Source organism: Theobroma umbraticum, unplaced genomic scaffold (genome assembly GCF_002168275.2).
Source record: "Theobroma umbraticum cultivar Fairchild unplaced genomic scaffold, ASM216827v3 scaffold_12.0, whole genome shotgun sequence".
NCBI lineage: Eukaryota > Viridiplantae > Streptophyta > Magnoliopsida > Malvales > Malvaceae > Theobroma > Theobroma umbraticum.
Genome location: NW_018397272.1, coordinates 1515810 through 1536256, shown reverse-complemented (window position 1 = coordinate 1536256; position 20447 = coordinate 1515810). Strand labels below are relative to the sequence as shown.

At 34.1% G+C, this 20447-nt stretch overlaps 1 protein-coding gene across 1 annotated transcript; it reads left to right on the top strand.

The window, feature by feature from the left end:
* The first annotated feature begins 397 nt into the window (after positions 1-397).
* Positions 398-6944, top strand: LOC110426702 (serine/threonine-protein kinase PBL34-like). Its single transcript, XM_021441990.2, has 6 exons — positions 398-1275; positions 2777-3141; positions 3276-3411; positions 4154-4290; positions 4375-4498; positions 5789-6944. The coding sequence occupies exons 1-6, from the start codon at positions 1092-1094 to the stop codon at positions 6310-6312; spliced, it is 1470 nt and encodes a 489-aa protein (XP_021297665.1). The 5' UTR covers positions 398-1091; the 3' UTR covers positions 6313-6944.
* The last annotated feature ends 13503 nt before the right edge of the window (positions 6945-20447 follow it).

Below are 20447 nucleotides of genomic sequence, written 5' to 3'. Positions count from 1 at the left end.
TGCTTCTTTTTTGAGGCTAAAACACCTAACAACTGGGATTGATCTTGACTATGTAGTTGACACAACGTTTATAATTCTCTTCTTTTTAGCCGATAACCACAAAGAAACACCCACTTTTATTGGATTGCAAACAAAGTTTGAAACATTCCCATTAGAAGGGAGGGAAAAGAAGGGGTTGAAACAGTCTGCTTTGGGCCTCCTTTGATTCTTTTTGGGCTTTGAAAGGCAATCCTCTGTTATTATTATATACAATTTAAGAATACAAACAAACAAATAATTTATACTCATTTATTTCTGTTTTAAATGTTTGCAAGTAGAAGACAAAGGCTGTAGTAGCCTGTAGGCTTGGAACACGATAAGCCAAAACCAGCCAAACTGTTGTTTTCTTTTAAAACTCCTCTCTTAAAAAACACAAACACAAACACTCCCAACTCTCACTCCTTTTCACGCGAAAATACCGCACGTTTTCTCTTTTCCCTCACTTTCTCTTTCCTCTCCTTCTCTTTCATTCAGCTTTCAAAGGTTTTCGTTTCTCAAATGCCGCATTACTTTACCTTCTTTGAATCATATTTAAACTCTGTAGTCTCTCCCTCTTGTTTTTGTGTCTTAATGTCTTTGTTTGTAACTCTGTGAAGTAAATTTGAGTTGAACGTTGGTGTTTAGAGTAAGTTCAAGGTTAAACTGAAGATTCTGGGGACTTTTTTAGTTTTTGGGCCCTTTACTGTTCACATTCTGGGATTTGGTCTCTGGGGTCTTCTCCTTGCTTTGAATTTTCACATTCTTCTTCATCTTAGCTATGGATTACTCGTTTCAGCGGATTTCTTGCGTTGCATGTCCTTTTCTTTGAGTGGCATTGGTTTTTGTACCCGTTTTCCAGTCCCCTTTTATGTCATTTAATGTTCAAGGCTTTTAAGTTGTAATAGAAGGTATCTGTTTTCATGGGAATTCTAGGATTTTTCTCTTTGTTTGGTAGGTTTTGATTATCAATGTTGTTTGAAAAGGAACAAAAAAAATTGATGTTTTTGTGTGTTTTATGGTGAAATGAAGCGTTTCTGGAGACATGGGAATTTAGTGTGAAGGGTACTTGCATAATGGGATTAGGTCCAGGTGATATCCAGGTGGGGCCTTGGAGTGCTGGAAAATCCAAAGGGAAAAAGAAGAAAAGTAGTGAAGATGAGGAGCCTGGATGTTGGATTAAATTTAGGTTTATGGGAAGCTGCTTGTCTCCAAGGGCCAAAGTGGAGGGTTCCATAAGTGGCACTAGCACTCAATCTGGTATATAAATTTAATATATTTCTTACTTGGTTTTATTTTACTGCCCTTTTAGTTTCTTTTGTTCATGTCATTTGATTAGATTTCTAGTTAGATATTGATTGATTATTTTTCTGTGTAATGAACCTATTGGTGTAAACATGTTCTGCTTTGCTATCAGGATGCTGAAATGAAATCTATAATGTGATTAACTTCATTCTCTGCTTTGGCAAGGATGTCATATTTTGCTTATCGGCTATTGGCATTTTAACCTACTTAAGTTTCTTTGCCCATTTTATCTGATCAGTTAATTCTCTTCATCGTTTGGCTTTCTAATTCTTTGTCTGTACGTTACCTGTGTGCAATTTCTGCTACATGGATGTAATCATGAAGCGGATACTGCTGATTGATTCAGTTTTATGCTTTAGCAAACATATTATACCCTGATTGGATATTGATATCTATCCAATTCTCTCGCTGTACTACCATGCGATGATTGTTATCCATTTGTGCATATTTGGTGGATGGTAATTAAGTCCCTTATACTTTATATTCACTGAGATCATCACTTTGCAGTTTATCATTTGTCGTCTAATGCATAACCTCGGGAATTCAGCCACGTGGTCATCCTATTGTCAAATTGTTCGTCCCCTCCTTTTGGAGGTGTAATAATGGGATAAGACACAAGGGTTCTCTGTTTCTTTCCTATTTTGATCAGTCTTATCGTTTTATGGTGGCATTGGCAAAAAATGCAAAAAGTTTAATATGGTTTTACATACAATAAGATATATTATAAAAATTGGGAATAATCATGTTGTTTGTGCATGAAAATTTGTGTGGTGTCTGCGAACTCATATCCTTTATGACCTCCAGCAGTTCTTCTATTGTTACTATTTCAGAGACTATTTCGAAGTGGGGAATATTTGTCCAGATTTGTTTTGTACCTCAGAATAATGTTGAGGCGAGCAAAACTAATGAATAAAAAATAACCTTGAACATATCAGTCAACTTACAAAGCTTTAATACTAGGTTTGGTTAACATGCTAGCAACCTTGTAACGTAGTTTATGTTTTAAATATGTTTGACTTCAATCCTTTCTGTCAGCATCTGTTTTTTACTACTGAAACTCATGTGACTAAAAAATCTGTGATTTTTTATGACTAAAAGGAAGAATAATGAAACCAAGTCACAAATTATGATTTATATCCTTAGTTTTTTCTTCTTGTTTCCTTCTCTTAAGAGCCAAGTCATAACTTTTTATATTCTTATAGCCTCCTTAGAATTATGCAGGGTTATTGGTGCTCAAAGGGCTGGGTGTTCGCTTTCTATCAATGTTTACATAAATAGAGTGATACCTTCTTATTTATATTGTACATAGAATTTGTTTTCTATCTTTCAGAGGGATGCATCTTCTTAAATGCTGTTCCAAATCTAGAAACTGCAGACACTTTCTTACATACCTTCATTGATCCCAATTAGTTTGATGCATTATAACAGTACTAACTGTTTTTTGTGTGTTAACCAGCTGAAAGTAAATCAACAAAGTCAAATGACACCACAAATGAGTCAAATGACACCAGCACAGGTCAAGCTGTTGTTCCAGTTGTGTCATCTTCAACTACTACCAATGCTGAAAGTATGTCATCCACTCCGAACGTAAGTGAGGAGCTTAAAGTTGCTTCTCAGCTTCGAAAATTCTCCTTTAATGAGCTTAAGTTAGCAACAAGGAGCTTTAGACCTGAGAGTCTTCTTGGTGAAGGTGGTTTTGGTTGTGTATTCAAAGGTTGGGTCAATGAGAATGGTACTGCTCCAGTAAAACCAGGCACAGGTTTGTCTGTTGCGGTCAAAACCCTTAACCACGACGGACTTCAGGGTCATAGAGAATGGCTTGTAAGAGATTCCTTACTGTATTTTAGTATTTATTAATTCACAAAATCACATATAGTCATTTATATTGTGTCTATTTCTGCTAGAATATCAATCAAGTGGTTAAATTATGCTGTGGTCTCTTTTGTATGTGCCAGGCTGAAGTTAATTATCTTGGTGATCTCCTCCATTCTAATTTGGTCAAGTTGATTGGTTATTGCATTGAGGATGATCAAAGGCTACTTGTTTATGAGTTTATGCCTCGAGGAAGCTTGGAGAATCACCTCTTTCGAAGTTTGTATTTATACTCATTGTTAATAGACTTATTTACACTTAACATTAAAAAAAAGAGACTTCTTTACTTGCCTTGCCCGTCCGTCTGTAGTTGGTAAAGTTTTGCCTAAAGTGAGCTGATAGCCAACCTTATAGTCCAATCCTCAGCTTCCTTAGGAAAGACCTGAGCACCCAAAAGAGGCAAGCTTAATTGTAACAGGCAGTGGGTTCAAAATGTATCCTTGAAGATATTTCTATATTTTTCTACTGGAATTTGCCATTACCATTGGATGTGGATTCAGCTTCATAGCTTTGCTAAAGGATAAAATATTCAGTTGATGGTTATCATACTTTCTTAAACTGGGTTGATGTCAAGCTACCTATAAAGTTGGGATAAGGATTGGTACTGATATTTTTTCATATCTTTAGATTTTTGCCCACAAATTGACTGAGCACAGTACTGTTTCCTTAGCTGATCCCATTTCTTCTGCTATGAATTTGGTTTTGCTTGCAATGAAATCGGGTATAGTAAGTGTGTTGAAGAAGTTTTGATCTCATTTACAAACACTAGGAAGGAAAAACAGTTTCAGCCAACAATTACATGGGACTATATAAAAGCATTTATTTTAACCTTCCATAATGTTTTGGTTTGAAACGCAAGCTGTCTGGTGACTTAATGATGGTTCGTTAGGAGATTATTCAACTGCATGCTCAAGGTAACCGTTGTCTTTTTATTTATTCATTTATTCATTCATTTTATCAGGGTCCCTGCCTCTTCCTTGGTCCACCAGAATGAAAATTGCACTTGGTGCGGCGAAGGGTCTTGCTTTTCTTCATGAGGAGGCTGAACGACCTGTAATATATCGGGACTTTAAAACATCTAATATACTGTTGGATGCGGTGCGTGACTAGTACAGTAAAAATAATTTGCTGTTATTTAAAATGTATCATTCATTTTCTGAAATATTCCAACATCTTCTTCAGGATTACAATGCCAAACTTTCTGACTTTGGACTTGCCAAAGATGGTCCAGTGGGAGACAAGACTCATGTATCTACTCGTGTGATGGGAACCTATGGTTATGCAGCCCCTGAGTATGTTATGACAGGTAAATACAATGGAACTGCTTTTTCCCCAAAAATGGATTTGCCAATTCCTTTTGGCACCTATTACTTCTTTTTAATCCACCTAATCACATGTTCCTCTTTAGTATATATCTTAAATTGGAGGGATTGGTGCACATGGTAGCAAATCTTGCATGCTCTGCCTTCGACCTTCTTGATGCTGCTGCTATGACAACTATTACCTCCATGCTTCTGCCATTATCTCCTTAGCCATTAAGAAACCACTGCCACTATATCATTGTTGTCAACTATGATGCCATTGATGTGCTGGTCTCATTACCTTCTGAATATAATCGCCTCTTTGCTGGTATCATCAGCTTCAATTATTTGCCATGTTCTTAGCTTTCCCATTGATAGTGTGACTGTCATCTTCCAAATATTCCACTTTTGTTGCTACTGTCTTATTTGTCAAATTCTGCCAAATTTTAAAGGTTTGATGTCACCAATTTACAGAATAAAAGAGGTAAAATTATCAAAGTTTGAAAAAAGAAACTACCTAAAAGAAATTCATTGTAGACTCATTCTAATTTAAAATGATATACAACTAAGGGAAAGCTAGCTGTTAAGGTATCATTAACAATATTGCATTTATGTATGCATAAATTATGTTTCCATGCAATTTCTTTCCTTGATCCATGTAGAAGTTGGTGATACATGCTTTTGTTAAAATAATCTCTTTAAAAGCGGAAATACTTTTGGAGGTTTATTCATCAAGCAAGTGGTTATTAGCTATATTGCTCTGACTCTTCATTTTCATTGAAGTATCATTGTTGGACACCTATCCGATGGACATGGGCATGAAGGTTTGACCCTCCAAACATATGGAAAAACCTAGAAAAATTTGAACGTACCTGTGTCAGGTACATACCCGTATCCAACAGTGATTCCTGAGTCCAAGTAACATAGGTGAAGAGTAATTCAACTCTACTGAACCTAGTTAATCTTTCTCTTTCTGTTCAAATTGATTTTGTATGCTTATTTGCATATGTTTCTAGGCTATGTTAAAATGTTAAATCGTTTATTTTTCTCTTTGAATGCTAGAAATAGAGTCCATCTCTAAATAATTTCCTACCTGTTTGCAGATCTTAAATGTATATAGACATTTTTCTGTGGATTTATTGTACTCTTAAATGCGAAACATGTTATAAAGTCATGGTTCTTTATAAATAGAATATGTAAATGACGCCCTTTCTCCTCTTCAAAAATCGCAGAAAGAAAGAAAAGGGCATAGAAATAAGAAAATTTACACCTAATGAGAATTCATATTTTTCCAGGGCATCTTACATCAAAGAGTGATGTATATAGCTTTGGGGTGGTTCTACTTGAAATGTTGACAGGCCGAAGATCTATGGACAAAACCCGACCAAATGGGGAGCATAACCTGGTGGAATGGGCTCGACCCTATCTTGGCGAGAGACGAAGATTTTACCGACTTATAGATCCCCTCCTTGAAGGACGCTTCTCAATAAAAGGTGCTCAGAAAGCAATCCAATTGGCTGCCCATTGCCTTAGCCGGGATCCAAAAGCCAGACCTCTGATGAGTGAAGTTGTTGGAGCCCTAAAACCTCTGCCTAATCTCAAGGATATGGCTTGTACTTCTTCTCACTTCCAGGCCATACAAATAGAGCGCGTGGGGTCCAGTTCAAAGTCTAGAAGTGGCGGTAGAGTGCAGGCAGGATTGTCGATAAGGAACGGGCAACCTACCAGGAGCCTTTCCACTCCGAATGGTCCGCATGTCTCTCCATATCATAATAACCATCTTCACCGATCACCCAAACCTAATGTTGGCCAACCTTGACATTGAGTATATGCCCTCTGCTTTATTTCATTTCATTACATGTTTTGGTTGTGGTGATTGAAGTAACCATTGGGAAAATGAACATCAGCCATGAGTTTGGAAGTTCATGCTGACCTGTTCTTTCTAATAGCGAGTATTTGCGGGCACTGTTGTCCAATAGGAAGGGAATCAATTAAAGGAAACTCCAGAAGGAAACAATGAAGAGCTCCTTGGAATTAATGACCAATGGTTTTGCTGTTCACTTTGGCTGTTTATTTGCCTTTGTTCTTTTTTCAGATCAATATTCCTGCTGCTTGTTCATCAGCCAACATTCCTTCGAGCAATTGCAATTAGAAACACAACTTGTTGGTCCTCATTTTAATGCTCGTGTCCAACCATGGCAACAAGAAATTAATATTACTTAGGAGGATGCCCGTTACCTGCGATGGTGATAATTTGCTATTTATTGCAGCAAGTGGTAGTTGATGAATTACTAAGTTGAGCCTACTGCAAATACCAGAAATTTAGAATATTCATTGATTTCCGTAGTCGCTTCAATGTAAGGTCAACCTCATCAAAGTTTTCCCCTAGATGACTGTAATAATGAAGCTAAAGTCGTAAAATGGTTTTTGATATAATTAGCGGAAGAAAAATTTGATTTTTTTTTTAAATTATACATCATTTAATGAGTGAAGTTTTCAGATAAGATTTTTGTTTGGAGTTTAAGAGAGCAAAATTTTATCTAATTCAAAGCCATTTCTTGCACTTATTAAGTGAAAGGAGTGCAACTAATATGTGAAGTTACATTCCAGGCCCAAGTGAGATAAATTTCACTGCTATTCCTCTGCAAAATGGTCCTTAAAAGGTTGTTATGAGTTATGACATGACTAAAGTTAAAAATTATTATTATTATTTTGGATAGGTGCTAAAGCTCAAATTCTCCATCAACTAGGAAGTTCAGGAACCGGGGCTCTTAATTTTCCAACAAAGGGAAATTAGCATGTCCCATGGAAGGCAGAACACGCTCCACATCACCCTGCGCCTTCTTTTCGTTTGTTTTATTGTTGCAAACAAAATGAGGTTTCTCACTATCCTCTTCAACGTGGGGAACAGGGGTTTTAGGTTTCAAAGCTTCCATGGCGGGTAGAGTGCCACGTCGTCTTCTGTTGCTGGAATCTTGATCGTGTACCTCACTTTACAAAATGTGTGTTCACAACTAAGAAATATTTCCCTGTAATATACTTCATATGGTTGTGTGCAAGTATGAACAAATAATATACATCATATATATATATATATATATATATATATATCAATGATCAATGAAACAAACATGTTGCTTTTTCTCTTCTTCGTTTTCTTGGTTCTCTAAGCTAAGCCTTTCTTCAAACACATACCCTGCATAACAAGTTACAACATTATATCAGAGCTTGGATGATCTTAGAGGCCTATTAACAAGCTTTAAATCTTTCATAGCACACTAACAACCTTTCTTTCATAAAAAAATATGGCATCAAGTGGCAATACATCAAGTCTTTATGCACCAATCTTCAATGGTGAAGGTTATGCGGTATGGACTATCAACATGAAGGCCTTCCTCAAAGCATTTAACCTCTGGGAAGTTGTTGAACATGGAGGAGAATCCCTTGAGGCTTAAAACAAATCCCACCATAGCACAAATGAGGTAGCACAGTGAGGAAGTAGCCAAAAAGTACAAGGCATTGTCCCATATTCACTTTGTTGTAATAGAAACCATATTTGCAAGGATTGTGACTTATGAAACTACTAAGGAGTTTCAAGGTTATGGCAAAACCAAGAAAATGCAGGTTCTAAAGCTAATGAGACAATTTGAAGTGCTCAAGATGAAGAAGAATGAGATTGTAAAAGGTTATGCAGATAAGATGATGAAAATAGTCAATCAAGTTAAGCTTTTGGGAGCCGAGCTTTCAAATGCTAGAATTGTCAAAAAGCTGCTGATGAGTACTCTTGAGAGATTTGAGTTCAAGATTGCAGCTTTTGAGGAATCAAAAGACCTTACCTTGATAATTATGCAAGAGCTGGTTAATGCTTTTTAAGCTTCTGAAGCAATGAGACAAATCAGGCTTGAGGAGCATACTTAGGCTTTGCAAGTAAGATTCAAAGGCAAAAATGTCCTTCACAACAATAATAGAAGGTCACCAAGTGAAAAAAAAAGAGAAAATAAAAAGTGCAACTTTAAATTAGAAACAATAAGGCAAGAAAATAAAAAATGCAATTTTTTCTTATTGTAAAAAGACAAACCCTGCTGAAAGGTATTGCTAGTTTAGTCCAAATGTAAAGTGTAGAAAGTTCAATCAGCTTGCACATGTAGAAAAAGTGTTCAAAAACATAGCATCTTAACAAGATTAGCAAGTTAAAGTAGCTGAGGAGATTGACACGACTGTGGAATTGTTATTCATGGCATCTAAGGGAAATTTGGGAAAGTCAAGTCAAACTTGTTTAATTGATAGTGCTTGCTCCGACCACATAAATATTAATGCATCTTTATTCACCTTTGTTGACAAGAATAGGTGTGCACATTTTGAAATTGGGAATGGAAAGTACTATAGGCAAAGGCACTGTTGCTATTCCAACTTCAAATGGGGTATGTCCTAAATGTCTTTTTAGTGCCTAAAGCATGTTAGAACCAACTCAGTGTTGGTTAAATGATTGGCAATGACTACCTTTTTCTATTTAAAGATAAATCATGCACCATAATTGAGCTTAATGGCAATGTATTGATGATAACTAAGATGAAGAATAAATGTTTTCCTTTAGATTAGCATCATGTTCGCTTGAATACAATTGAGAAAGTAAATTATAATGTTTCTAAGCTAAGGCGTAGGAGATTAAGGCATTGCAATTACTCTATAATGAAGTTCTTGAATTTTGAAAATTTAGTGACAAAAATACTCCTACTGCATACTCAATCTGATATTTATGAAGTGTGTCAACTAGGAAAGTAGACAAGGCTTCCATTTCCTTTGATAAGCATTGAAAGAACAATTAAAAGGCTTGAACTTGTGCATTATCATGTTTATGGCCCAATGAGTGTTGGATCACTCAATGGCGGTAAGTATTTTGTGTTGTTCGTTGATGACTATACAAGGTTGACTTCAATTTATTTTATCAAGCTTAAATTTGATGTGTTTTTAGTGTTTAAGAAGTTCAAAGCTTATGGTGAACTTGAATCAAGGTGCAAAATTAAGATTCTTAGAACAGACAATGGTGGTAAGTACTCATTTGTTGAGTTTGATGATTTTTAGCTAGTATAGGCAGTCAACATCAATTCACCATTTCTTACACTTCTCAGCAAAATGGTATATGTGAAAGAAAGAATAAGATCATGTTAAAAGTGGCTAGATGTTTATTAAGAAATCAAGGCCTAAACATTTCTAGGTAGAAGTTGCCAATATTAAAGTTTATTTGCAAAACATACTTCCAACTAGGGCATTAAACAAAATAATAGCTTATGAAGCTTGGCACCATGTCAAACTAGCAGTCAAAATCTTAAAATCTTTGATAGCATTTGCTACATTCATGTATTTAAGGCAAATAGGTTAAAGATAGAACCAAGAGTAGGAATGGGTCTGTATTTAGGGCACAGTCTATAAGCCAAGGCATATAAGGTGTTCAATATGAGATCCAAAAAAGGTTTAAGTTGCAGAAGACATCAAATTTGATGAAAATGCAAGGTGGAATTGGGATTTAGAATCTGTGGACACATTAGATGACAAGTTGCTTAGCACAATGTCACTGTCAGAGGTTGCTCATGAGCCTAATGAAGATCGTAATGATGAAAAATTTGCTATTAGAGGCATTAAAACTCTAGAAAGCATTTATGAGAGATGAAAAATGGCCATTATAGATCCTACAAGCTATTTCGAGGCCAAAGAATTAGCTCAGTGGCAGGTTGTAGTGAAAGAGGAGCTAAGTGTGATCAACAAGAGCAAAACTTGGTCTTTGGTTAATGGATTTGATTCTATGAATGTCATGGGCACCAAATGTATTTTAAAACCAAGTTTAACATTGATGGTTGTTGTTCATTTCTCATGCAAGTGCACATATTGTTAACAAGTAATATAGTAATGAATAAAGTATCATTCCCATGGAGAATTGTTTTAATTCTTACTATTAACCACTAAAATTAACACATCCTAATTTTATTCAAAGAACTAAATTTTAAAATTATTAAAAAGAAAAATTAAAACTACTAAACTGAAATTCAATCAACTATAAGACCTAAGATTATGATGTCCCTTAATACTTCATCTAAATATTGTTTCTCTCTTTTAACTCAGTTTTATGGAATAAATTGCTAACCAAGAGTCTTAAATTATTTGCAAGTCTTTATCAAGTTTCTCATAAAAATGCCTCTTCCAATTAATTTACTATATGTCTATACAAATTAAATTAAAGAAAGATTCATTAAGTTTGTGCTCTAATCCTGGCTACGTATTGCTTATAAGTATCTGTCTACCCTATATGCAAATCAAATCACGTAATCAAATAAGTGCATTCAATCATACGCTATTCTATTCAAGGTCAACCTAAATCTCCTTCGTCAAGGTTTAACCTAGGCTTTCAATTCAGTCTAATTGGTGATCCAGCAATTAGAGGCATTAAGAACAGAATGAAATAAACAACTTAAATCTATCAAACATAAGTAAAAGAGAGGTAAATAATGTAGATGACATATTGGGTTCAATCATGATCTTAGATTAGCAATTTAGTTCCTCATCAAGTCACACATCATCATTGAATAAAGTTTAAACAATAAAAGCAAACTAAGAAAATAAAAGAATAATCAAAAAGATAAAACTTAAGAATTATAATCTTGATCATCCAAGTCTTCTTCAATCCTTCAAAATCTTCTCAGCGTCAATGACTTTGAGACTTGACTCTTAGCTTTCAATCTTCCTTCTCCCCTTAAGTCCTCCGAAAGGTTATTTTTATAGGCTTTAAAGTTGGCTAAGTAGGGTGGAGAAAAAAGTCAATTTCAGCTAGAATTTTCTCACTAGATTATGTGAGTCGCAGCTTTGCCCAATTAATAAATAGAAATTGTAATTGCTCTAGGATTGTTGCAGTACGTCAACTTCGACAAGAGTTTTAACCATCTTCTGGGCTGAACTAGGTGAAGTATACATGAAAATTGTAGATTTTTCTTTTATCTTTCCAATAGTCTAAGAATCGTATCATTTAGAGCTCTGTAGACAGTGTTATGGCTAAAATATCAAAATATGTGCAGTGCAAGTTCGCACCTTGAAATTGCTCTCATTCTTTCACTAAAATTCTTCTTTTATCAAATACCTACAAAAGTACAAATAAATTAATAATAACCTATCTTAACCACATTAACACTAAATTAATCATAAAATTAACTAAGATTAGATTGACTTACCTAATTTAAAATAATTAAATAAAACCTACTAATTTCTATGCATTATTATAAGAACTAAGCCAAATTATTATCAAAATTAAGCCCAAATAACTCTATATTGGAGAGTTATCAATGGTTCAATCAACAAGCATAAGGCTAGGTTGTGAAAGGTTATCCTCAACAACCATAAATTGATTTTTTTGATACATTTGCACTAATGGTCAGATTTGAGACTAGTTGACTTTTACTTGCAATAATTGGTTGTCTTGGCTGGGAGGTTCATCTTCTTGAATGGAATCCTACAAGAAGTTATTTACGTTAAAATACTTGAAAGGCTGAAAGTCAATGACAGAGTCAACAAGGCCTACAAGCTGCTTAAGTCCTTGTATGGTCTTAAACAAGACCCTAGGTTCTGGTACAGTGGGATGGACAACTATTTGGAGTCAAAAGGTTTTGTAGGAGTGTAAATGAACCTACATTTTATGTCTTAAAGTTCTAGGATCAAGTAAATTTGATGATTCCCTTATATGTAAATGACATATTTGTTACAAGTTTTGAAAGAAAACTCATAACTCAATTTATGGCTGCCATGAAGACTGAGTTTAAGATGACTAATTTGGGAAGAATGAGGTGCTACTTGGGATTTCAAATTGATTAGTATGACCAGGACATCTTCTTTTATCATAAAAATTATATTATTGAAATTTTGAAAAGGTTCAATAGTTGTAACTTCAATGGTTATAAATGATCAATTCAATGACACTAACTCATTCAAACTCATTGATCCTTCTCTACAGAAGTGTAATTGGCAGTCTACTTTATGCATGCGAATCAAGGCCTGAAATCATGTTTTTAGTGAGTTATTTCTCAAGATTTATTCAAAGTCCTACTATTCTACACCTTTTAGCTGCTAAGAGGATTTTGAGATAGCTACAAGGCATTCTTGACTTTGGTTTGCACTTTAAACACTTGAATGAACTTAAATTACATGGTTATAGTGATAGTGATTATGTTAGAGATGTCAAAAATTTCAAGAGTACCTCTAGTTATGTGTTTTTCTTAAGAAGACCTGTATTTACTTAAAATACTAGGAAGCAAGAAATGGTACCTTAATCTACTATTGAAGTAGAATATATTGTTGCTGTAGCTATAGTAAACCAAGTTGTTGGGCTCAGAAAATTGCGTCTAGATTTGAAGTTTAATCAACAAGAAGCAACTGAATTATTTTTGGATAATAAGTCAACAATTTCTATTGCTAAAAATCCAGTGAATCATGGCCGAACTAAGCACATAAATGTTAAGTTTTGTGCCATTCAAGAGGTAAAAAAAAGAAATTATTAAAGTTCAGCTACTGCTACTCCAATGAGAAAATTTTAGATATTCTTACAAAGGCACTACCTAAACTATGGTTTGAAAAATGCAGAACAATGCTAAGGGTCTACAAAGCCAACCTTAAGGAGGAGTGTTAGTTTAAGGCTTGCTTTGAAGACCAAGCAAAAGTCAGACACTTATTGGAGGACCACACTTTTCATGTTAAAACTGATAGTTTACTTGTGTTACTGTAATGTTCGTATAGTAAGGCTATGTTGCAAATTTGTTAGCTTATAGATGGTTGTGTGCAAGTATGAACAAGTAATGTACATCATATATATGTATCAATGATCAATGAATGAAAAATAGATTCAATGTGTAACCCAAACATACCTGTTGCTTCTTCTTATCAATGTTTTCTTGGTTCTTTAAGCTAAACCTTTCTTCAAACACATACCCTGCATAACAAATTACAACAAAATCTAGAATTCACTTTCTAGTCCAAACAAGACCAATTTATTTCACATGCCATTGTGGCATCAGTTTTTGAAGCAATATTACCACTCATTGACATAGCAAAAACTTCTAAAGAAGCATGGGGGAAGTTATCAAAGATGATTACCAACAAAACCATATAAAGGTTATGTTTTTGATGACAAAGCTAACATTATCAACACAAGAAGGTAGAATTATTAAGAATATTTGCAACTCATGAAAAACACAACTTATAAGCATGCAATGGCTCAAGCTTTAGTAACTAAGGAAGACATGTTAATCTTTATACTAAATGGCCTAGCATCTAAATTCACAGAATTATTTACAATAATCAAAGCAAGAGAGTATGTCATATCATTTGAAGAATGTTGTTGATTTAATACACGCAAGTGCACATGGTCGTATAAGTAAATAAAGGTAAGTTGAGTATCGTTTCTTACAGAGATTTGCACCTATTCTTACTAAGCACTAAATTTATAACAAAGTTGATCTTATCCAAGCACTCGATTTGAAATGATTAATTAAGCTAAACGTGATTGTTAAATCTAAGTAAAATAGAATAGAATTTCACTAAGACAAATATTAGTTCAAAAACCAGGATTATGGTATCTTTCAAAATTTAATCTGAATTTATTCATTCTCTTTATCTTATATTAATGGGATACAGGGCTAACCTAGAATCCATTTTATGTATAAGTCTCTATCATGATCATGCACACACACCTTTTCACAACTAGTTCCATATCTCTATGTAAATTAATTAGAGAAGGTTCACTACGTTATGTGTTCAAATTTGGTTGCCTATGGTATTTAGGTATATGTCTATCCTAAATACTAAACTATTGCCTAACTCTAAAGTGAATCGAACATAGGCTATTCAAAACAATGGTTTATTCTAAACTCCCTCTGTCAAGTTGTATTTAGAGATCCAAGACATTTTAGCTAGTGATCAAGTAGTGAAAAGCACTAAGTACAGAATTGAATAAACCTTACATCATCCATTAATACTAAGCAAAGAGAAATTAGTTATTCAAACTACATGATGAAATAACCCATAATCCTAGAAAACAAATTTAGTTCATCATTTTTTCTATAGTAAACATAATCATTTCAAAAGAAAAGATCATTTCTACAGCAAAAGAACAGGAAAGAAATGAAGAGAAATGGAATATCAAAGCCGTTTTCGATTCTTGATCTTTGGTTGCCTTCAATTCTTCTTGTTTGTTTTGTTAAAGAGCCTTTTTCGTCTCGCTCAAAACTTGTCGTTCATTCATTCTCTTAGTCTCTCTCTTACTTGCTAGAAATATCCTATTTATAGTCTCTAAAAACCCTAAAAAACTCAAATCCTAATTGACTGAATTTTCATAATCCACGTCAGAGCACTACGACCTAGCTCTATGGGCGTCGTGGCGTTACTGCCTTATTTTTTTTCACTGCTGTTGAATCTACACTGCTGTACTCCTTTTTGGGTACTATAACACTAGCATCTTAGGTGTTTGTATGGGAGTATTGCTGCTTTCTTGGGCATTGTGGCCTTGAGTTTTGCAAGGCTGCAGAGCTACTTTTTGTGATGCCTTGGTGCAGAACTACTATAGTGCCTCATATTGAAATGACATTTTCTACTTTCTTGAAGCTGATCTGGATGAAATGATAAACATAAAAGATGTTGATCTGAATTTCAGCTTTCCTATGGTCCATGAATCACATTGATTGGATCTCTATAGCTCATATTATGTTCGAATTACTGTAACATATTTAGTGAAACTCTGCACTTAATCTCCATTGCGTAGTTCATCCTCATTTAACTTTATGCATTTGAAAACATACAAACACAAGGACAAAATCAGAATTGGCTAAAAATAGGACCTTTAACATGAAAATAAACTAGAATTTCTAGAATTAAATGAAGTTAACATGCTTTAAACTAATAAACTATAGACGTAAAAACTGTCTAAAAACTACTTAAAACACAAGGACTTAGCTACATTAACATCTCAAAATGTGGCTAAATAACTTTATATAATAAAGTTATTTAAGAACTTCATGACGAACTCATAGACTTTAAGACAACACTAAAACAAGATGAATCTTACCCCAACATAACAAATTATTTCACCGAAAAAAAGAGAGGTAACTATACATTTAAAAGAGGTAATTCTAGGAATCACTCCATGCTGATTGTAATAACTTTCATCATTCATGAAAGAAATTTATTGGAAATTCTAAAAATCTATCTATGCCAATTTTTAGCTTTATGAGAAACCAGGTCACAATGCTAAGACCTATAGGCTCAATTGATCAAGTATAAAGGAACCATTTGCTAAAATTACAACTTCTCAAGTTTATGATGGTAAAACTTGGATTGTAGACTTAGGGCATCTCATCATGTGAAGACAGATTTGAACAATTTATCACTCTACACTAAATATAGTGGACCAAAAGAGATAGCTATTGGTGATGGTACATATATGTTAATTAATCACATTGGCTCATTTGCTATTTTTGCCAGTAATAAACCTTTTAAATTGACAACTGTATTACATGTACCTAACATGAAAAGAAACTTTATATTAGCATCCAAATTTAGTAAAACTAACTATATATCTGTCAAAGTTGTTTATTTTCATTTTTTGATGCAAGATTCAAGCATTAAGTCCCATTAGCAAGAGGTCTGAACAGGAATGCTCTATATGGGCTTCCAAGGTGCTTGTCGCATTATTTAATGCTATAATAGTAGAGTTGGTCATCCTTCATCCAAAATCATAATTTTAATGCTTAAATTAATTGGTTTATCATTTATTGCTTCTAACAAATCAATTAGTTGTAATTTTTGTGCCTACAATAAAAGCCATAAATTTCCATTCAGTCAATCAATTTTGTCAAGCATCAAACCTTTGCAATTACTCTATATTAATGAATAGGGCCTTGCCAAAATTTCCTTTATTGAAGATTTCAAATACTATATTATATATAATTATCACTTTACTAAGTATATATAGCTTTTTCCTATGAAACATAAATATGATGTTTACCTTTTATTTCCCACATTCCTCATTCATTGATGTCTAATCATATTATTTAACTGTATAGGAGCTTAAATTCATTAATATATTTAGTATTTGAAAGCAAGTCAAGATGCGTATTTAGTTACAAAATGGGTTAATTGGTAAACAAGCAAAAAAGAAAGAGTCTTAATCAAGATAGATCAGTTTTCACTGATTAGCCAAAATCCTTAATTAGTTAAAACAATTTTGGGTGCTACACTAAAGATAGGTAGAAAGATCTCAACTGGTTAACACAAGGTTTAATTGTTAAGTGGGTATTGGACTCAAAATAGGAGCTTATTAATTAGTTAACCAAAGTGGTTAATTGATTAAAGGTGAAACTTATGATCATAATCATAATCATAATCATAATCGGTTAACACAAAATCTATCTGACACTATAGCAACAAGGACTTCGTGCAATAATACTATCTCATCAACGTACAACCTAGTATACTATGTCGCTTCATAAGTGGTCTTTACCAATAAAAGGTGAGTGCACTTAGTCAGTTTATCCACAATCAACCAAATAGAATCATACCCTTTACTCGTGTGGGGTAGTCCAATCATAATGTACATAGAAATATGCTTTCACTTCCATTCGAGAACAAGTAAAGGTTGTAACAGTCTACCAGGTCTCTGATGCTCTATTTTAACCTATTAGCACATTAAGTACTTGACCACAAACTCGGCTACATCTCTCTTAAGGCCTTCCTATTAATACATCTCTCTTAAATCATGGCACATCTTGGTGGTGCTTGGGTGAACTACATATGTAGCCTCATGGGCTTCTTCTAGAATCTCTTACCTCAAATCATCAATATCTGACATATATACTCTAGATCCATTTCTAAGTAATCCATTAGTGCCTAACAACTCTATTATAGAGAGTTATTTTGACACATTTTAAGGGTTTAAGTAGCTAGATGTTTGAGATTTTAGGTTAGGATTTTAGCATTTTAGGTGTTTTTCTAGTTTAAGTTAGATTACATGTTGAGTAGTTAATTGAAGTTGTTTTAACTCAATTTTACTTTATTTTTCTTTAATTTTCTTCAAGAAGAGTTACTGTTGATTTCTTTCATGGTTTTGTGTTGGATATTTGATGAGAAAGGTGCAATTGAGTCAAAATAGCACTCGTACATACTGTAGTAATTCAATGATAACTTGAGCTACAAAAGTCCCATTGATGTGATTCTAGATCTATGGGAAAGATACGAGAGTGAGCTACAATTTCATATTACATTTTCCCTAGTTTGGGTCAGATCGAGATGAAAATCACATCAAAAAATGATGGATGGATGTAGTTCTGCATAAGGTAGTGTGGTGACTGATGGTCGCGGTGCTTTGGGAGAAAGAGTCATGGTGCTGAATGAGCTAAAGCCACAACATTGGGAAGCTTATCGTCACAGTGCTAGATGATTGAGGCATATCATATCTTGGTCTAAGGCCATAGCGCTGCATGCCACCAATGATTGCCATGATGCTGCGGTGCGAGTCATGGCCCCAATGCCATCCCGATTTCCAAAAATAAAATTTATGATGGAAACTTGGAAGTTAAGGTGCCTTGCATATATTTCAGCAACGTTTTCAGATCATTCAAAGGGAAAGGTTTAACTAGGAAACTTGGAAGTTAAGGCACCTTGCATATATTTATGATGGTAACAGCTTTTTGGTGAATTGGAGCTAAGAATCAAGCAAGAATTCAAGAGCAATGAAGAGAGATTTAAGATTAACCAGGGTTCAACATTAGTTTATTTCTCTCTTTTTGTGTTATACTTATTTTCTTGTTTTGAATTCATGGCTAACTTTATTTGGATATTGTTCTATTTAGATATCATGAACTAATTTGCTTTTCTAGGATTATGGTGGATTTTAGCATGTAATCTGAATATTTGTTTCTTTTTTATTTATCATGAATGAGTATCATTTTACTTAATTAGATATGTTCTTAATGCCTTTAATTGCTTGATGAACAATTAATTGATTTGTGAATCTAATTGAAACTTGACAAGGAGATTTTAGGTTAGACTAAGATTTGAATAGTATATGTTCACTTCACTTAGGTGATTTGATTCGTAATTCGGTAAACATACGTTAATTGCCATACATAGCCAAATTGGGACACTTGTTTAATAAATTTAATTTAATTGATTCCTATAGACATATAATGAACTAATTAAGTTAGGTATTTGTGCAAGCATTTCGACGGAGACTTGTTCATAGCCATGGATTCTAAGTTAGTAAAACCACCTAGGAAAGATAAATAACAAGAGAAGCTGGTATTAGATAAAGTGTTGAATGAGCCTATAATTTTAAGTCTTTAATCTACTGCTTTTCTCAACATATTTAATTTTTGTAGATTAATTTAGTGTTTATTTTAATTTTGATTTGATTAGTTTTTCAATTTTCAGATTGCTTAAATAAGATTAATTTATTATAAAATTTTCGTACTTAGTGAAAATTTTAAAAAAAATCTCTATAGAAATGGTACTCTACTTCTACTATATTACTTGTTTGCAATAACATGCACTTTCGTGAAAGTTTGACAACTATGCCTTTAGTATACATCTATCTTTTCTTTCCTTGAGGATCCTCTAATGCCTTTGCCATAAAAACACCATTGTTTTGGGCTTGTTTGATGCAATCCATCAACATTGGTCTCACTCTAAAATGGGCTAATAATGCATCAGAATCATGAACCTCAAATTGAATGCCGATATTGCCCAACTCATGCAGACATTATACCAACGATCTCTTCTCAACTAAGATGTGGGTTGAACTCCCCATAGATTTATGGCTTAAAGCATATACTACCACATTGGCCTTGTCAAGATGGTATAGTATTGTATAGTCATAATCCATAAGAAACTCCAACCATCGACACTGCCTAAGGTTGAGATCTTTTTGCTCAAAGATATACCTAAGGCTCTTGTGATTCGTATAAATCTCACATGTGTCACCATATAGATAATGTCGCCCATTATTTAAGGAAAACACCACAACTACCATCTCTAAATCATGGGTGGGGCAATTTTGCTCATGCCTTTCGAACAATCTCGATGTATACGTAATCACTTTACCACACACCTAAGTTCTACTCGTGAGGCAATGCAATAAACTGTGTTACCCCTAGAACCACAAGCTGAACTCAATATTGGATCTATGATAAGACATGCCTTTAGCTTTCCAAAGCTCTCTTCACATGTCTCTATCCATAAAAACTTGATACCCTTTTCTGTCAACTTAGCCATCGGAGTTACACTCTTGGAGAAATTTGTAACAAATCTTCTATTGTCACGACCTAAACCCGGGGGCCATGATCTGTGCATGAGCTTAGCAGGCAAGCCCACTAGACTTGAGCAAGCCTTAAAGTTCATATTCGAACATCCATAGGCTAAAGGATTAAATCATCAAATATTTATCATAAATTCGAGTAAAATACAATATCTCTAGCTTAATTTCCATACAAATATTAATAGGGCCATATGTTGGCAAACAGGTTCATACATATTAACCCTCAATACATAGTATAATATGGTTCTTGGTACTTACACACATTATCCACAACGGAATGCTTTAATTGACTCAGCAGCGTGACCAAAACGAAGAACCTATCGGATGCCAAATTCGGTCTATAGCTGGACGACCTTTGCCACACAGCTCTATAGCCTATTTATCTACACATGGTATACAAATGGGTGAGTAATACAATACTTAGTGAGTGATGTAGATAAACAAAATCATACATATTTATATAAAATATGTATATAAAATACATGCACCTTCCGTGCAATTAGATGTTCTTGCAAAAATCTCCAAATATAGGGCCTATCATTATCCCTAAATCTCTAATATGAGGGCATATAATCTTCCTTACTATCTCTGAAGATTATCACTCATATCATTAG